Here is an 11,087-nt window from a genome sequence, read left to right on the forward strand (position 1 = left end):
CTTGTTCTTCTATACATTTTAATAATTCTATCTTTAATCATGTTTTTGCTCAATTTATCTGGAACAGACTTTAGGCTAGCTGGCCTGTAATTCCATGCCTCTCTCTCATGGGTGCCTTTAAAAAAATCAGCATCACACTAGTTACTTTCAAATCTTCTTGTAAGGAGGCTGATTTTAGTGACAAGTTGCATATTTTTATTATGAGATCAGCAAGTCCGCATTTAAAGAACTCATTGGTGTATGCCATGTGGACCCAGTGGCATTGATTTCAATTTGCCAATTACCTCTAGAATTGCATCTCTTGTCATGTCTGTTTGACTCAGTTCTTCAGCAGTTGAGTCAAACGGCTGTCTCTGTAGTGCCCCACTGGAGCCAGAGCAACAACGTAGTAGTGCTTGAGGTAGGAAATCTTAATGGTGCGCCCTTTGCACACCGATCTGCCACGAAGTTCTCCTGCACAAAGCCTGTTGAACTGAAAGGGAGTCACACAAGAGCACCATCGCATTCCTGCACAGATCCCCTTGATTTATGTGAGACTCGTGCAGTGGACTGTGCCCCGTGTGTCTTTGCCTCCCTTAATAGTACCCCAAATCCGTAACCCGAGCCAGATGCTTCACCTCGCCTCATGACAGGGCTACCTCTGTAAAATAAGCCGCTTCCAGTATAGGCCAAGACATCTGCTGACAGTCTCCTCAGGTCAGTCAGTGGCCTCCCCTCCCTTGTGATATCTTGTCTCCTGTACAGGAAATGGTTCAGTACGCACTCTTCCAGAGGAATCACTCTAATCACAGCACTTCCCTTACTACTAGGAAAAGTACTACTAGAAAAGGAATAATTTGGCCAATGCCATCCCTACATTAACTGCTTGTCTACAGATTGCCCCCCGTCCAGTCCGTTCAGTCCCCCTCTACAAAGATGATATTTCAGCCTGAAGACACCCCACTGGCTTCACAAAAAGAACCTGCTATTCAGTTTGTGGCTCCCCCCCCCCCATCAATCAAAGTCAATGGTGACCTCTTCAATCTCTTCGTGGCTGTTCTGGACAGTGCTCTTGCCATGCATCTCCTTGAGGTGGCGCCGCAGGCCCGGTTTGTGGGTGAAGTGCATCTCACAGTAGTTGCACTTGTGCGGCTTGATGCCACTGTGTAGGTTGAGATGGTCCTGCAGAGTGGCATTCTGGGTAAAGCACTTGCGGCAGATGGGGCACTGGAAGGGCTTGAAGCCGGTGTGCACCCGGATGTGCCGCGTCAGGTTGCTCTTCTGCGAGAAGACCTTGCCGCAGCGAAGGCACAGGAAGAGCTTGTGCTCCTGCACGTGGCTCACAAAGTTTCCCAGCTGCTGAAACACACTGTTGCATCGTGGACACCGGTAGGGGCGCTCCAGTCCTGGCACTTTCCACGCTGCCATCCCACCACCTGTTCTCCAGTCCCTGTAGGCCACGGCTGTGCCGTGGCGATGACGATGCAACGGGTAGTTCCTCCACTGGGAAGCAGGCGTGGGAGCTGCAGACAGGAAGGGAAGCCCTTCACTGCTTGTTTCATCATCATAGCAACCCTGCAGGTAGCTGCGGGTGACCTCCACAGCAGAGTTGATAAGGGAGAGTGAGATTGCGGGAGAGGAGGGGCCACAGGAGCTGCGCGGGGTGAGCTCAGGCCCCTCCACTTTGCTATCTTCAGAGTCTGCCTCCCCTGTGGGTGAAGACGGTTGCTTCCCCTCTTCCTCCTCATCTCCATTCTGCTGCAGATAGCTCCCCTCCACTTGTTCCTCCCGTAGCAGGGCATCAGCCTTGGGGACTAAGTAGTGGGAAACTGCCTGGGCACAACGCTCCACCACGTGGCCCATCTGCAAGAAGGAAGCGGCCGTCAGGTAGCTGACCAGTTCCTTAATAGGCACCTCAAGACATCCCGTGTAGCAAGACAGCAGAAGTTGGCGTCCAATCTCTGGACTCTGGAAAAGCGAGACAGACACTTCTTGGGAGTCATTGAGCAGGAACTGGTCACGCAAGAAAGGGGAGCAGGCAGCAAAGACTACACGGTGCCCAGGAACCCGCAGCTCATTCACCTGCACCGTCACGTCACAGAACCGCCGTTGCTCCCGCAACTGGTCCATGCGATGCAGCACCCCATCACCATAACCAGGGAAGCGAAACTGCAGCCGCTCACAGGCCGGAGCCATCTTTGATATAACTGGAGAAGGGGGCAAGATGCGGAAAGGAGGACAATTCTGAATTACATACAACACATTAGAAGACATCCAGGTACGTGAAATGTGATTTCAGAAATTAGTATGTGAAATGTGATTTCAGAAACTAGCATTTCCATCTCAGAGGGCATTATATTTGATAAGACCAAAGAAAGAAAGAGAGTATGATGAAATGAAGTCTTAGTGTTTGATATGGGGGGGGGGGAGAGGAAGGTTTGCCAAAGCTCCACTTCTATGTAGAAAATAGTACGCTAACGAACAAACAATACTTGAAAGGCAACTATGAAACTCTGATGTATTTCTATACGTGACCAAAGAGATTTTACATTGACCTAGCTCTCACATAATGGTGCCAAATCGTGGGTGAATTAACCCCCAATTTGCTGCAGCATGTGCGCGGCTCGTTCCATTGGGCCAATTGAGGATTGCTTCATGAGGTCTGATGCTGGATACTGTAAGTTAATTGTGAGTTAACCTTGTAGTTATGTTAACTGTGGGTTGTTTTAACTACAATTAACCAATAGTGCCTGGGTTTGGATATCATGCTGCAACCCCTGATTGGGGGTTGAATATTCAAAAAGGCTGCAAACTGTGCCTGGCAGGTGCTGTGGCAAACGGTGGGTTAATGCACCTATGATCTACAGCCATTACGTGCAAACAGACCCATTGGCTTTCTTTTTGAAGTTGACAAGTTTACAATACACTTCCTTTGTTATAAAATGGCTCATAACAAAACAGCAAGGCTGTTAACTTAGGCTCAACATGGGAATCATATTTTTCAAGGACTTAAAAGGTCTTCATTAGTACTTAAAACAGCCTTCCTCAACCTGGGGCGCTCCAGATGTGTTGGACTACAACTCCCAGAATGCCTCAGCCAGCGGCTGGGGCATTCTGGGAGATGCAGTCCAACACATCTGGAGCGCCCCAGGTTGAGGAAGGCTGACTTAAAAGGTCTTTATATTTTTTAAGTACTTAAAAGGTGTTCAGTTTGTTTTCAGGCACAATTCAAGGAACTAATGGTAGATTATAAAGTCCTAATCAGTCTGGGACCACCTCCTTTTGTAGAACCTGCCCATCAACTAAGATCTTCATTGGAGGCCATACTCCAGGTGTGTCTTGTCCCGCCCCCCATTTCAGAGATTAGGCAAGTGTCTACTGGATGGAAGGTCTTTTCTAAGGTGGCATCTGTTTTGTGAAACCCACCCCTCTCCCCACCCCAAACACACACCCTATATATTGGGTTGGCATCATCTTTACTATCTTTCAGACACACACTGACCTGGGAGTAGTACACACTACTAAACATATGTAGAGAAAGGAAGACAACAAAATACATAAGCAAACACATACAACATTTAAGTAGGAATGACAAATCTATTAAAACGGAGTACTTGGAAGTTCCAATGTGATCTAGCAGAACCCTCTTGCAAAACTGCATTGCTTATCCCAGCGGGGAAACCTCGAGGCATTATCTCAATATTGCATTATTTTGTGGAACTTAATAGCTAGTCAAACGGACTAGAATAGAAGTCTGTGGGCACAGCTACGAAACCATAGCTCCTTGCTCTCTGTCTGTCTATGCTATCTCTTTCTAATGCCACTGCAAGTACACTTTTCAAAGGAAATTATTTTCTTGATTCGGGGGGGGGGGATTACAGAATAGAAAAGCAAGGAATATCGAAATACTAGTTGTCTTGATACCAAATATTTGCCAAGCGCTTTATTTTAAATTTGGCATTGTGTACGGTTTGTTTAGAACGGGTGTGTTCAAGACAACAAACAATGAAACCTCAACGAACCAGCTAGACTATCGATTTCCACCCCCCACGTGCCTTCTTACTACTATTCTCGACAGCTTCACACGCTGTTTGCGTAACACACTTCCGCCTTCTTGTGCTGCTGGCTCTGCCACTCTACGCAATTTGCGTCTCGGAACCCGTCCTCGCCCTTTGCGCTATTAGCGCGGCGCCGTTTCGAACTCCAAAGGCTGCTCACGCAGCGACCCCTGGAGGCCGCTTTGCTCTACGCGCTGCGCTCCTTACGCAGCTTCCCGCCACTTAAACCGCTATTCACAGACGCCGCCTACGCTCCTCCCCCAACGCGTAGCCCCCTCTCTTCTTCCGTAAGTTACGTGAGCGCGCTTCCTTGAACCACTCACCCAAATTGCCGCCTTCGGGGCCTTCTTGTCGCGTCCCAGGGGCCACCTTCGCTTCTTAGGGCCTCCGAGGCGGCCGCTTCACACCGGCTCAGTTAAGGGTCCTCGCGGCACCTCGGCTGTGCCGCCATCTTGGAATCCGCCTCTCAGAGGGTCCGGGACTTTTTCTCCCAGGCGGGCAAGGGCAGGGATTGCTCCGCGGAGCGACCCGCCGCTGGGGCTCAATACGAGGGGGGACCCGGGTGAGCGGTTGGGGGAGTGAAGGGTCACGCCAAGAAACGGTAACCCTCCGCTGGGAAGGAGTCCCCAAACTGACCCCCCATTTACAAGACCTCACTCCCATTCCACCCCATATAAACCTTTGGTCCCCGCATAGAATCGTTCTTGGTTGCCTGAAAGCAGTCAACCCCACTCTATCCATCAAATATACAAAACATACACCCCCCCACAAGCTTCAATGCATAGTTATTTTTCTTACAGCACATTGAAAATCAGTGGGACTTAAATCATGGCTAAAATAAGCCCCATTTATTTCAGTGGCTCTACTCCAAATACAACTACATCTAGGACCAAGCCAGAATGGGTCTTCAGTCTCCATTCAAACACCCATTGGCACCCTATTATACCCACCCACCCACTCCTCAATGTATGACAATTATTCTTCAAGCAAGCTAGCACCTAAAATCACCACCAGACCATGGGCTGACACTTTCCCCCTGCTGCCCTGTGACATTTATCAGATGCCAAACAGGCGGGCATCCAATACGCACATCTTTTCCTGGCATAGAGATACAGTGTTGGGGAAAACGGCATTTATTTATTTATTTATTACATTTTTATACCGCCCAATAGCCGAAGCTCTCTGGGCGGTTCACAAAAATTAAAACCATCATAAAACAACCAACAGGTTAAAAGCACAAACACAAAATACAGTATAAAAAGCACAACCAGGATAAAACCACGCAGCAAAATGGATATAAGATTAAAATACAGAGTTAGAACAGTAAAGTTTAAATTGAAGTTAAAATTAAGTGTTAAAATACTGGGAGAATAAAAAGGTCTTCAGTTGGCGACGAAAAGAGTACAGTGTAGGCACCAGGCGGACCTCACATTCCACAACCGGGGTGCCACAGCGGAGAAAGCCCTCCTCCTAGTAGCCACCTGCCTCACTTCCTTTGGCAGGGGCTCACGGAAAAGAGCCCCTGTGGATGATCTTAAGGTCCGGGCAGGTACATATGGGAGGAGGCGTTCCTTCAAATAACCTGGCCCCAAGCTGTTTAGAGCTTTGTATGTTAATACCAGCACTTTGAATCGGGCCCGGACCTGGACTGGCAGCCAATGAAGTTGTAAAAGGACTGGCATAATGTGATCTCACCGGCCAGTCCCTGTTAGTAAACGGGCTGCCCTGTTTTGTGCCAGCTGAAGCTTCCGGACCGTTTTCAAAGGCAGCCCCACGTATAACGCATTGCAGTAATCCAAACGAGAGGTTATCAGAGCATGGATAACTGTAGCTAGGCTATCTCTGTCCAGATAAGGGCGTAGTTGGTATATCAACCTAAGCTGATAAAAGGTGCTCTTTGCCACTGAGTTCACCTGTGCCTCAAGTGACAGTTCTGGATCCAAGAGCACCCCCAAACTACGGACCCGATCCTTTAGGGAGAGTGCAACCCCGTCCAGGACAGGGCAAACATCACCTCGCCGGTCAGATGAACCACCCGCTAACAGTACCTGATTGGATTGAGTCTCAGTTTGTTAGAGACTGGATTGAGTCTCAGTTTGTTAGCCCTCATCCAGTCCATTACCGTCAAATATCTGTCTTCCTGTTGTAGAACTACCTGAAACAAAGGAATTCTGTCACACATAAAGAAAATAGTAATATTTGCTTTTGCATAGCAGCTTTATTTATTTAAAATACTTTTGTTTTTACCACACTCCTCAGCCAAAAGCGCTCGCAGGGCCGCTTACAAAGATCAATAAGAAAAAGTCCCTGCCTTCTGCTTACAGTCTAAAAGACATAGCACAAAAGGGAGGGGGGGAAGGGATTGGCAAGGAGGAGGAAAAAAAGCGAAGTCAAGCACTACTACGTAGTTATGTCTTTAGTGACCAGCTAGAGTGCATGCAGTTCAGGGAAAAGAGCAGTCAAAAGTTGGAGGTCTCTTTTTGCTACCACAAGGTGTAGTGACAGCTACCAATTTGGATGGCTTGAAAAAGGGGTTAGATAAATTCCTGGAGTAGAGTATCAATGGCTACTACTCCTGATGGCAATGTGCTACCAACAGTAGCAGAGTCAGTAAGCCTGTGTGCACTAGTTGTTGGGGAACATAGGTGCACCTGTGTCCTGCTTGACAGCTGGTTGGCCACTGTGTGAACAGAATACTAGACTTTATGGACCTTTGGGGGTTTGACTGTTCAAAGCTCTTGACACAGTTTATCTCGTAATTCATACAATAGCCCTGTGGGGTAGGCCAATGTTACTATTCCTATAATGCAGCTGAAGATTGATGCACTTAAATACCACAGTCCACAATGAGTGCATTGTTAATCAGCTGGTTGCCCCTCAGAAAATCCAGTCACCCACAATTTCCAAACATTGGAGCAAGTTCCTAAGCAAAATCCTCACTTATGAACTTGTTGTTTATCTGCCTTTGACGCCACTACTCTGGGGGTTAAAAAAGGTTGCAATATGTAGTAGTAGTAGTAGTAGTAGTAGTAGTAGTAACGATGATGATTTGAAAGTATAGTGATTGCAAACAAGTTTTTTTAACTTCCCCATGTACACATGGCCCCAAAGTTGAACTTTTTGCCACAGGATTCTTACACGAAACATAACCATACGTGATTTTTGAAGACAAATTCTGGACTATCCAAGATTATATCACCTCTTAGTTCTCCAGAGCTTGTAGTACCTTCTGATACCATGAGTTCCAGTGTGGGATAGTTGGTATATGGAAACTTGGGTTCAAATACGTGCTCAGCCATGAAAGTCACTGCAGCCTTGGAGCAGTCAGTATTACTCACAGCTTATGCTGCCTTCAGAACCTAAGAGTGGCACTGGATCAGTCCAAAGGCCTATCCAGTCCAGCTTTCTTCCCAGGGGACATGTACATGACAGTGTGTCCCTGCTTGTGTTCCTTGAAATTAGTATCTAGAGCAGAGCTTTCCAAACTTTTCATGTTGGTGACACACTTTTTAGACGTGCATCATTTCGCAACACAATAATTCAGTTTTACTAGCAAACCGGAGGTTAAACTAACCCCTTATAAGAGATACGGACACATACATAAATTGTAATAACGAAGCAACATATCTCATGAAAACCTTTCATTTATATTTTTAAAATATATGATTTGCAAGATAATAACATACATTTCCAAGACTTTTCACATTGAATCAATTTTGTCGAGCTGCGATCGAGCGGCGGTTGAGACAGTGTTCTATCAAAAAACTGGACACATGGAATATCTCGAACGCAGCACTTCAGGTGCAGCCGCGTCACCGGAAGTCACGCGGAATCAGCTGTTTCGACTCGATTACGCATACTGCGCATGCGCAGTACCTGTATGATCCCTCGACCGTGGTGTGCATACACGGATTCGACGGAAGGGGAATATACTAGTGCACCATTGCTGCGTAAAAATGCATGCAACTTGGTATTGCTTATTTCACATAGACTCAGAGGTTTCTCGTTACGTTCGCGTGACACACCTACACACTGCAGCTGACACACTAACGTGTCGCGACACACCGTTTGGAAAGCTCTGATCTAGAGGCATATCATGTGTAGTGGTCATTGACAGTTTTGTCCCCCATGAATTTGTCTAATCTTTTAAACTTTTGCAAGCTGGCAGCCGGCACCACATCTTGCAGCAAATTCCATGTGTGTTACCTTGACGAACTTATCTGTCCTGAATCATTCCAGTGAAAGCAAGCTTCACTGGAACATTACGACAGAGGCAGAAAACCTCCCTCTCTACTTTCTCCACGCCAAGCATAGTTTTGCACTATTATGTCTCCACATAGTTACCTTTTCCCCCTAAGCTACAAACCCTCAAACACTGCTGTCTTTCCCCATAGGAGAGTTGCTCCAGCCCTTTAATCGTCTCCGTTGCCGCAGCTGCACACGGTATTGCAAATGTGATCACACCAACAGATTTGTATAACAACATTGTGACACTGGCAGTTTTATTTTTTATTCATTTTCCAATGACCCCCAACATGGAATTTGCTTTTTCATAGCAGTAATGGTGTACTGGGTTGATGTTTTCATTGAACTATCTGCCGCAACTCCGAAACCTTTTTCCTTGTCATTCACCACCAGTTCAGAACCCATCACCACATATGGGAAGTTAGGAATCCCCCCTCAATGTGCCTCACCTCAAAGAGATAGTTGTGAGGATAAAAAGGGCATTACCCTCTCTGAGCCATTCTGACCTCCTTGGAGCATAGGGTACAAAAGCAATCTATATATTGTAAAAAAAAACTGACAAGGCCCTCAGGAAGAAAAACCCACATATCCTGGAACCAAATTGGGAGGAGGAAAAGAGTTTTGTGTTTATGAAACCCGAACATGACCACTAATAATCCCTTTAAGATCATACTGTTGATCGCTCAGACCACTAAAAGATAAAATTCTCATTTGTGTTGCAGTCGGAAAGACCCAAACGGGAAGGGGTGGAAAGATGGAAAATAAAGGACATTTCCTGCCTGTCTTATGTGAACATGACCGCTAATAGGGAGGAGGGAGTTTAGAACTAGAGCCCAGTGTCCATATGCCAATACATTGCATATTATTTTAATCCTGGATTTGATACAACTAGGATAAAGGCCAGACACTCTGGGCACTGCAGTCTATTTTTGTACTGCAACAGGCCAGACACCTGGCTGGCAGGCAAGCAAAAAAAAGCGAGTTCTCTTAGTCAGATCCGGGTTCTAGTCCCCACTCAGCCCTGGAAACCCACTGGGTGACTTTGGGCCAGTCACAGACTCTCAGTCCAGCCTACCTCACAGGGTTGTTGTGAGGATAACATGGAGAAGAGGATTATGTACGCCGCCCTGGGTTCCTTGGAGGAAAAAAAGTGGGATAAAAATGCAATAAATAAATAGTTTGTAGAGCTTTGATTTGTTAGTGGTTCTCTCAGCCTGTTTCTCTGTGCTGGCAGGGAGGGGGACGCAGATTCCCAGGTCTGAGGCTCTGTATCCTCAGATCTAGGAATTTGAAGTATCCTATGTCCCCACCACCACATCAACCAACGCTGTCTAAGAGCCATAGGAGTGCTAACCCCTTGTCATAAGCGACAAGGCTTGACCCTTCAGCAATACATAAAGAGGGGAGGGGTTTCAGACACTGATCTTTGGTATAAGAGTAAAGGGTGTATATGTACAATATGCCCCTGTTTTCAGCTGTTGTAGAGTTGTGCAAGACTGCAGTTAGATACACTGGTTTTTATAGTTAGCTAGCCAAATTTCAGGCTTGTCTTCTATTGCTCAGTGATCCTGAAAATTAGCATATTTATTTAACATCCACCCACTCACACTCTCTCTCTCTCTCTCGCACAATCCAGCTCCACGACTTTGTAATTAAGCATTGCCTGAGTTTACCTTTTTCTTCCACCCTCACCAATCCTTTTTTTGTGCCATGTCTTCAAGATTGTAAACTTGTGGGCAAGGGCTGTCTTAGTTCCAATCTTCAAATGCTGCTATTGAGGCTTTTGGGGGCTGAAGAGCAAGATAAGATTCTTTAAACACTTGCGCATCAAAAAGAAGTATGGCCCATGATATAGGATGCACTCTTTGGGGATAAAAATGCTAGCCACTGGGCTGCCTGCTTTTTCTTCTCGGTCTCCCCTGCAACCCCTGATCTGCCTAGCCTTGCACGCAGAGCGAGAATTAGCCCTGCCTGACATCTGAAGATATTTCAAACCAGTTGACTTTCAGGAGACTTGCTAAGACAAGGCCAGCCTGAATGCATTCCTTGGCTTACCGACAGAGCAGCTGCCTCTAGTGTTCTGGGTGTGTGTGTGTGTGAGGGGGAGAATCACCTTATTTATTTATTTTTAAATCAGGCCTCTTCAGTGTGACATTCTAGTTTATCCTTAGAAATGCCTTTGGAATGGGGGAAGGAATGGGGTTAACAAACCAAAAATCTGCATCTCTCCGTCCAATTCCCAGCAAATGTCCATTTTTAGTGGAGGTCAGCGGACTCTCAGGATTGCTGCAACGTGGCCAGCAAATTGCATCCAACACAAATGACCCAAATGCTGTCTGGCTGTTGCAGGGTCCCCAAAGGACTTAGAAGTTACCATGAACGTGAATTTCATATGCAATGTGGTTAAGAACCAGCTCAGAAGAAGCAGTGAGTAGCAAAACCCTTGCTTTTGCTCGAATGCTTACTCATTTTCCCAATTCACCCTAGAAATAGGTTTTCGGTGCTCCTCCTCCTGCCCAAAAGCCTTGGCTTTGCTCTTCCCACCCCCAGGTGCCAAATGTTCTTTCACTGCCCACTCTTGTTAAAAAGAGAACGAAAACAACTCAAAGAATTGCCATATTCCATAAGGAGGCACAATAATGTCCAGAATGACGTAGACCAAAAGTCACTTGCACAATTTCTGAGGCCACAACCTTGCAAGTTGTTCCAGTTGGCAAAGCGCGTGCTTAGCATGTAGAAGGTTCTGGCTTCAGTCGCTGCCACCTCCAGATAAAGGATTTTTTCTGAAGCGATCTAGAGAATATC

The 11,087-nt window shown here is 46.5% G+C and overlaps 1 protein-coding gene across 1 annotated transcript; it reads right to left on the reverse strand.

Moving 5' to 3' along the window:
- Positions 1–172: 172 nt before the first annotated feature.
- LOC134407771 (zinc finger and BTB domain-containing protein 26-like) lies at positions 173–4,503 on the reverse strand. The gene is made up of 2 exons (XM_063139710.1): positions 4,361–4,503; positions 173–2,186 (listed from the first exon to the last, which is right to left on the reverse strand). The coding sequence occupies exon 2, from the start codon at positions 2,173–2,175 to the stop codon at positions 994–996; it is 1,182 nt and encodes a 393-aa protein (XP_062995780.1). The 5' UTR covers positions 2,176–2,186; positions 4,361–4,503; the 3' UTR covers positions 173–993.
- Positions 4,504–11,087: the final 6,584 nt, after the last annotated feature.

This window comes from Elgaria multicarinata, chromosome 13, assembly GCF_023053635.1.
Source record: "Elgaria multicarinata webbii isolate HBS135686 ecotype San Diego chromosome 13, rElgMul1.1.pri, whole genome shotgun sequence".
Taxonomy (NCBI): Eukaryota; Metazoa; Chordata; class Lepidosauria; order Squamata; family Anguidae; genus Elgaria; species Elgaria multicarinata.

Bases quoted from the DNA above. Each gene is read 5' to 3' on its own strand.
- LOC134407771 (XM_063139710.1), bottom strand. From the start codon at position 2,175: ATGGCTCCGGCCTGTGAGCGGCTGCAGTTTCGCTTCCCTGGTTATGGT.